This window comes from Neomonachus schauinslandi, chromosome 5, assembly GCF_002201575.2.
Source record: "Neomonachus schauinslandi chromosome 5, ASM220157v2, whole genome shotgun sequence".
NCBI classification, from domain to species: Eukaryota; Metazoa; Chordata; class Mammalia; order Carnivora; family Phocidae; genus Neomonachus; species Neomonachus schauinslandi.
This window is the reverse complement of record NC_058407.1, coordinates 60,107,741-60,116,162: the sequence shown is the minus strand read 5'-3', so window position 1 is coordinate 60,116,162 and position 8,422 is coordinate 60,107,741. Positions and strand designations below refer to the sequence as shown.

At 48.8% G+C, this 8,422-nt stretch overlaps 1 protein-coding gene across 2 annotated transcripts in view; it reads right to left on the bottom strand.

The window, feature by feature from the left end:
* ATP5MC2 (ATP synthase membrane subunit c locus 2) overlaps positions 1-5,199 on the bottom strand; it is a 7,960-nt gene extending 2,761 nt beyond the window's left edge. Inside the window, exons 1-3 of one of the 2 annotated variants that reach the window (XM_044914824.1) lie at positions 5,138-5,199; positions 2,209-2,278; positions 658-747 (exon numbers count right to left, since the gene is read on the bottom strand). In XM_044914824.1, the coding sequence (XP_044770759.1) occupies positions 658-747; positions 2,209-2,247 (129 nt within the window). In that variant the 5' untranslated portion in view covers positions 2,248-2,278; positions 5,138-5,199. The remainder of the gene's footprint in view (positions 1-657; positions 748-2,208; positions 2,279-5,137) is intronic. The other variant, XM_021686776.2, reaches the window with a different exon arrangement.
* Positions 5,200-8,422: the final 3,223 nt, after the last annotated feature.

Sequence of the window (8,422 nt, the reverse complement as noted above, 5' to 3'; positions counted from 1 at the left end):
CAATATATGTTAAGAAAAAAAAAAAAGAAGAAGAAGAAGAAGGTAGCAGGAGGGGAAGAATGAAGGGAGGAAATCGGAGGGGGAGACGAACCATGAGAGACGATGGACTCTGAAAAACAAACTGAGGGTTCTAGAGGGGAGGGGGTGGGGGGATGGGCTAGCCTGGTGGTGGGTATTGAGGAGGACACGTTCTGCATGGAGCACTGGGTGTTATGCACAAACAATGAATCATGGAACACTACATCTTAAACTAATGATGTAATGTATGGGGATTAACATAAGAATAAAAAAAGAAAAGAAAAGAAAAAAAAAAAAGATTCAGGTATGGTCTAGAAGTGTATAAGACTGAAGCCCTAGCCTGTTCTTGGTGCCCTGAAATCATCATCTGCCTGGGACCAAATGCCACCAGCTGACGTCAGTGAACTAGGTCAAGTAGTGGTAGTTATCAGCAGCACACACGGGCGTGTGCCGCCAGTGGCAAAAGCTGGAACACTAATCCTGTGTGGTATCAACTGTCCTCCACCTTCACCTAAAGCCAATAGCCTTGATCCTTCACTAACTTTAGTGTGTGATGATTGTCCTCAGCACTCCCCCTACTGGCACTGCCACGTAGCCCTCTTCACCCTTCACCCCCAAAAACCACAGGCCCAATCCCACCTTATAAGGTACCTCATCTGTCAGTGTCTCCGGTGGTTTCAGCACCACGGCAGACAGTGATCGGCTCAACAGCTGAGAGGTGCTCCTGACCTAGGAGGAATGACACAAAGGCAAGAGGGTCAAGGAAGGTTGTGGAGGAGTTTCAGAACCATCCCAAGTTGTCACGAGGATGCCCCATTCATTCTCTTGAGCTTAAATCAGAATCTTGGATCACTCTTTTACTTTCAGCAAATTTTAGATTCAAGAACCAACACCAGTTCTCTTGCTTCCCAGGCTTCTCCTCTGTCTTATGGGAAGAAACCTACTTCCTTTCAGGCCACAAGGCATTACCCTTGTGCTCAAAATTTACCCCCTCTTGTAGCCATTTCTGACTAACCCCAAGCAGAAGCAGACAACATGGTGGTTACCAGCCAGGGTTTAGTCAGATAGATCTAGATTCTAATCTTAGCTCTATTTCAGCCATGTGATCTTAGGACAAGTCACTTAAATCTTTCTTTTTTTTTTAAAGATTTATTTATTTATTTGAGAGAGCGAGAATGAGAGAGAGAGAGAGTACATGAGTGGGGGAGGGTCAGAGGGAGAAGCAGGCTCCTCGCTGAGCAGGGAGCCCGATGCGGGACTCGATCCCGGGACTCCAGGATCATGACCTGAGCCGAAGGCAGTCGCTTAACCAACTGAGCCACCCAGGCGCCCCACTTAAATCTTTCTAAACCTGCTTTCTCATCTATTAAACTGGAACGTGGTACCTCAGGGTTGATGTGAGAAGTAAATGAGATTATGTATACAAATCGGTACACCCAGTGTTCAATCAATGGTACCCATGAATAGCACCACCCCTTTTCACTTACAGATGTATGAACCAGTTGCCTCCATCATCTAATAACCTGTAATTTCTGGGGTGCCTGGGTGGCACAGTCAGTTAAGCGTCCAACTTTTGGTTTCAGCTCAGGTCATGATCTCATGGTTGTGAGATTGAGCCCTGCATCAGGCTCCGCACTCAGCGCAGAGTGGAGATTCTCTCTTCCTCTGTCCCTCCCACTTGTTTTCTCTCTCTTCCCCTCTAAAATAAATAAATCTTAAAAAAAAAATAATCTGTAATTTCTTCCATGCTGTTGCTTCTGAATCAAATATTTTTCCAATGTGTATTTACATGCGTTTTAACTTGCTACCCAAATTTAAGCTCCCAGAGGGGAACTCTGGACTATGGCTCTCTTAACACTCAGGGCAAGATCCTATACACAGTGCATACTCAGTCCAAGTTAGGCTATTTCCAGCTGGGTTCCAGTTTACAGGAACACAGAGTTTTAGGATAGAAATAACCCGATCTTAGTCTAGACTCTCATTTTCACTCTTCTTCTAATATGGTTGAATGAAAAGATTTAACTGGCTTCCAAGGGATCTGAGACAAGGGTTGTCTGGTTAAGTGTTCACTCTCTGTCTGCTAACGCAGCTAAGGACCTTCCCCCAGCCCAGCTGTGAAGACCAAGGTGTGGCAAGGAAGAGACAAGATGCCCCACCTTAAAAACTCTCCCAGAAAAGGCAGGCACTCACCAAGAAGGGGGTGGAGACGAACTTTGCACAGGTGTACATTTTCAGGGGATGAGGGGCTGTGGCAGGAGAGCTGAAATTACAGAAGTAACATTGTCCTTGTTTATCAAAGGACATCCTTATTAGCAGAAAAGATGCTCTGGAAAATTTAAATGGCCCAGAGAGACGACTGCATGACCTCAAGTCATCAGCAGAGATGGAATTAAAACCCTGAAGTCAAGATTTCCCCCACACAGCTTCTAAGATTTCCTTATAATCAAGTGACTCCCCCTGGTCTAAACAAGTAGCCACCTGGTCTCAACTTTAAGACCTGTTATTCATTTCCATAGCCTCATGAGTTGGTGTCCTTCAGAGGAAGTTCCCGTGTCTTCTGCCTAAGCTTTCCTCAGTATCTATTCAAAAGGAACTCTTCTCAAGGTTTCATTGTCTGGGATCGAAACAGCTGCCCTTTAAAGACTCTTGGGAGATGTTTGTTGAAGGCCAAGACCCTGGAAGGATCTCCAACCATCTTTTCACTGAATTACCTGGAAATTTTTGGGTTCCTCAAAACACTTCAATTTCCTACATTAATTAACATAGTGAGGCAGATCAGTGAGGAATCCTCCCATTACTCTAATTAGCCATGACTGTTAAAGTATTCATTTTCACCATCACATTAAGAGGCATTCAATTTTGTATGCCCAAGATCTAAAAGAATGCTGACACCCTGTAGGTGCACTAAGTTTGCAGAAGTGAAGTTATTTAAGAGAAGAGTGGTTGAGTTAAAGACCTACAAAAAGGATTTCTCTGAGAGGCCCACCTGAACTAGTTACTTGAGGGTCAGGATGATCTGTGTATTAAAAATGCATATTCAAAAAATTTTGCATATTCGGATCCCACTTTAGACCTTCCTGATCAAGATCTTTGGGTATAAGGCCCAAGTATCCTGTATTTCAAACAAGCTCTCAAGTGATCCTTAGGTACACTGAGAGTGTGGTCTTAAAACTAGTCTTGTAATGATGGTAGTGGTAGAGTCAGGACTTCAAATCTTCTCATACTTAAGTTAATGCTTCCTAATATGCTACAGGTTGAAATATTCAGGGGTTACTTAAACCTGTTAAATAACACTCCCTTAAATGAGCTGTGCTCAAGATTTTCCCAGGTTACCCTTTTGAATACAGAATCAGTCACTTTCAGATTAATCAATGCCTTCAACTCTTATCCCATCTCCACAATTGCCCATATATAACTCTAACCCAATTTTGCTGCAGACTATAAAGGTTTTCTTTGGTCAAAATCCGTAATTTCCCTAAAGCTTAAAAAAAAGGAGGACGGGGGTGTGGGGGGGTGCCTGGGTGGCTCAGTCAGCTGAGTGCTCCACTCTTGGTTTGGGTTCAGGTCACCATCTCAGGGTTGTGGGACTGAGCCCCAAGAGGGGCTCCGGGCTCAGGGCGGAGTCTGCATGAGATTCTCTTCCTCTTCCTCTCCTTCCCCACCCCATGCTCTCTGGCTCCCTCTCTCAAATAAATAAATAAAATCTTAAAAAAAAAAAAAAAAAAAAGGGCCCCCGGGGGGCCCAGTTGGTTAAGCAACTGCCTTCGGCTCAGGTCATGATCCTGGAGTCCCGGGATCGAGTCCCGCATCGGGCTCCCTGCTCAGCGAGGAGCCTGCTTCTCCCTCTGACCCTCCCTCCTCTCATGTACTCTCTCTCATTCTCGCTCTCTCAAATGAATAAATAAATCTTTAAAAAAAAAAAAAGAGGAGCACTAGGCACTTGGCTGGCTGTCAATAGGGCATGCGACTCCCCGGTTGTGAGTTCAACCCCCACCCTGGGTTTAGAGCTTACTTAAAACGTAATAAATAAATAAGTAAATACTGTTTGTTTCCCCCCAAGGCAATTAAACCTCAACATCATTGTACAACACATAGTTGGGGGGGTCAATTAAGTAACATGTAAAGAGTTTAATGTGGTGCTGACATGTAACAAGCCCACAACAAAGGCTCGCAATTAAGGGAGCCTGCATGAAGTGCAGATGCCTCCACTGGCCCCCTAACCATGGCAAGTCTGCAGTTGTTAGCCTACAACACCTCAGTTAAGAGTAGCATCCAGGATCAGTGGGCCTAAATCATGGGTTTATTCCTCCGCGATCAGTCACGGAGTTAGAGGGCTACTGACTTAACCATTCCTTTCCTTAAACCTTCTTTTCCTCTTGAGAGCAGAGTCTGGGGACTCTTAGTATACCCTTGACAAGAAAGCTGGCAGGTGAAGACCACCCCATGCTGCCCCACACGACTCTTTTGGGTCTGCTGCCTCTAATAGAAAACCTCGCCCATCACTTCTGTTCTTTCCAACTTCACTTGAGTGGAGGAAGAGAACCAATGGTTCCAAAGAAACTGGTCTCTTTTCTGCCGTAGCTCTCCCAGGCCACGGCCTGAATGGAGAGGGTGTTTTGGCTGCTTTGTTCTGCCATGTTCACGTTTACTTTTAAAAGACTATCGGCTATCTCCATTGCTTGGGGCAGCTGAGATCCTGGGGCCAAGTCTGGAGGTTGCAGGATAAGGAGAGAACGAGTCAGGATGAGAAGGGAAAGCAGATAGGGAGAGTCCGGGGTTTGTAACAACTCTGAATAGGCAGGAGAGTGAGAAAAGACCTCTGTAAGGGCCGAGTGGAACAGGTGAAAATGAGCGTTCCGGTATTTGACTTTCGCCAGCTCCAAGGCGCTCTTCCCTCCCCCCTCCCACGAGACGTCCAAGATGGCTCCAGGCCCGCGCGGTTGGAGGTCACTGGCACGCGGAAGGGGCAGCCCTAAGGCGCGGGAATACCGGGGACAAGGGAGGGCGTGAGGATCAGGGTGGGAGCATGCAAGGAAAGGGCCTCAAAGGACTCGTGCGAGCTGGGGGTGTTGCGCGCGCGTGCGCAGCGCATCGAGGGCGCGAGGGCCCAAGGCCTTACCTGCTCCCAGTGCAGAGAAGACAGAGAGGGGCGGGGGGAGGCGGGAAGAGCGACAGGAAGGCTCAGCGCATGCGCGGCCTGGACCAACGAGTCGCCTTCTAAAGATAGAGTGATTGCAATATTGAGGGTCGGCCCAGGCGCCACAGCGCCGCCTGCCAGCTTTGTGGCGGCATTCGGCCAGTCGCTCCACCTGGTGTTTGAGAGGAGAAACTGCAGGCCGAGTCGAGCCTCTGCAGAAATGAAGACAACTCTGCAGTGTAAACCGATCCGTAACGTGGCCTGCGGTTTGGTTCGCTCAGCGTTTGGGATCTTGGACTCGTGTACCCTTTCCCAGCATGTGCAGTCACATTAACAATCCCACACACACACCAGAAATTCAGTGTTAAATAACATACGTCGAGAAGGGGGTTCAGTGCCCAAAACGTAGCAGAAGGAAAATGAAGTCATGGGACTCCTGCCTTCTGTCGCCCAGGGACCCTGACTTTATGGATGGGAAACCCGTTCAATGGGCGATAGTGAGCAAAATGCCCCAGCTGCCTGTGGTGGCCTCGCCTTTATTTCCCTCTCCCTCTTTCTTATTCTAGTTATCAGCCAGGAATGAGGAAAACAGAAGATAGGCGCCAACGATGATTGTGACTCAAGTGCCCTGACACTAAGCCTTCTCTTCGGAGTCCTGAGACAGTCAAGGAATAGTGGGCACCAGAGACCTGTAGCGAGGTTGTGAGGTCACTGCAGGCATGCCCCTGCCTCTGCCCAGGCTCCATCTGTGGGAGTTGAGATAAGCCGTCCTCCCACGAGGTGCTCTCGTGGAAGCCCTTCGGCTTCTCCCTCGTGCCCTTTTGCTCTTCCTTTCCCCGATGGAAATAAGTCCGGGTGGGGGGATCGCGGCCCTCATCCCTTCCTTTAGGCCTCTTTGTCTCCCAAGACAGGCTAGGAGCCGCCCCCTTAGAAGGAGGGCGACAAGGCCTGCCCACTTCCCCTCATGTCCAAACCGCAGCCATCCAGGCATCGTGCTTGAACGCAGCTCGAGAAGGACGGGGAAAGCTCACCAAACCCCCATTAAAAAAAAATAAAAAATAAAAAGAGAGCCGCGGCTGTAAATAAAGCCAAATCCGCCACCCTCTGAGGGGCCGTTTGTCCTCCCCTCCTTGGCCCCGTCCTTCCCGCCGCCCCCTCCCCGCTCCCGGGCCCCGCGGCGCCCCGGCCCCGAGCTCCTCCATTTAATCGGATTTGGGAGAAGGGGAGGATAAATCACGGCAGCAGCTTTACGGTCCCGGAGGAGAGGCGAGCCGCAGCCAGGCACACCCTGGCCGGCGATAAAAACCGCCGCTGAAAGCCCACGGAGCAATTTCCCGGGACCCCGAGCGACGCCATTACAAGAATGTAATTTTGCCCGGATGAGGCCCCGAGTTTAATTATCCTCGCGGAGGAATTTCAATGCGGCCAATCCATCTTGCAGGCGGGCGGCAGAGGGATTTATATGGGCCCGTTATTTCACACCGATCCTCCATCTGCATTTTTATGGCCCTGAGCTCCTGAAAGGGAGGGGGGGAGAAATCGGAGAAGCGGGTGAAGAGAGAAGGGTGGGGGACTTCCCGCCTTTCCTAAATCCACGATTGCAGCTCGGTGAGGATTCTCACTGGTTCCCCGGAAATCCCCAAATATCCCTTCAGTTCCAGTTGTTGACTCGGGTGGGGGCGGGGGGAGAAGGTGAAGAAAGGAGCTGGGATCGTTGGGAGTCAATCAACAGGTATTTACCAAGTACCAAGCGGTACCAGGCATGGTGTAAGATGCTGTGAGGAGAAAGGGAAGCCGGGCGGGCAAGGATATCGCCTGCGGGCCCCATACCCCCACCCCCCCGAATTCCGTTCAGCTCTCGGCTTCACGGCCTCCCAGGCAGAAAGTCCACAGTTCTTAGGAGCCGCCACCACCAAACGGTTGTTGCAGCTGTTTGTTGCGACAGTTTAGACCCCCTCTTAGATATCACGGACAATCAGAAAGGAGGGTTGGAGAAGGGGCCCGTGAGGAAGCTAAAGTTGTTATAGCCTGCAGTGTTTAATTCTCCCTTAAGCACATTCGGTGTTGGGCTCTGGATTCACATAAACCTGGGTTCCCAAATCGTTGTGACCTTGGGGAAGCTGTTTAACTCCTCTAAATCGATTTTTTCCTATGCAGATTTGGAGTAGTAATGGTGCGTACCCCACAGCGAATATTGGGATAATATATGTGAAGCGTTTGGAAGGTGCTTGGAACTCAGTTAAGAGTTCAATAAATGATAGTAATAATAATACTAGGTTGTTTTTTTTTTTTTTTAAGATTTTATTTATTTATTTGACAGAGAGAGACAGTGAGAGAGGGAACACAAGCAGGGGGAGTGGGAGAGGGAGAAAGAAGCAGGCTTCCCGCTGAGCAGGGAGCCCGATGTGGGTGGGGCTCGATCCCAGAACCCTGGGATCCTCACCTGAGCCGAAGGCAGACGCTCAACGACTGAGCCACCCAGGCGCCCCAATAATACTAGTTATTGTTACTGTTGTTATTATCATTATAGCTGGAAGCATTGCAGTTCGATTCTGCACTGCTCCCTGGAGACTTGATTGCAAGGTCCCTGCAATGATATCTCCTGAGACTCAACTATCAGGTACTGAACTTTTTCACCCTCATAAATCATGCAAAACAAGTTCTTTGACAGGTCGGTGGATAGAGAGATCTGTGGGGAGGACTGAGACTTCCGGAGGCTGGCTATTACTGCCAGGCCTGAAGTCAGAAATTCAGTCAGTAGGGGAACAGTGAGACCGCAAAAAGTGGCTGAGGTATGTGAGAGAAGGGTGAATTTGAAGACAACAAAAGCAAGCCTTAGCGAAGGGTCTAGGGATCTTCTTAACTCAGGGTTTGGGAAAGGGTCCTTCCACCACTTCAGCCAGGGAAAACTAGGATCCAGGAAGGAAAGGGTGTGGAGCCAGACTATCCTTTCCAATCAATCCCTTTCTTTTCCTACCAGACCATGTAACAAGGTTGGCCCGATTGGCCAGTTTTTCTAATGACTCTTAGTGGCACATTCTGACTGGTTAGCAGCCTCCCTGCACAGTAGTGACGAAGAAATGAGATTGATCTTTTCTTTCTTAGGATTGGTTAACAGCCCTCAGGGGGGCCAGGGACTCATTTTAATTGACTGGATAGGCTAGGAGGGAGGTCCAGCACCTCTCATATAGAAATTCTGAGTGTTCTTTTCCATAAAGGTCGCCAAGAAAGTCTTGATTGGCTTATGCATGTTTGCCTTTGGATGGG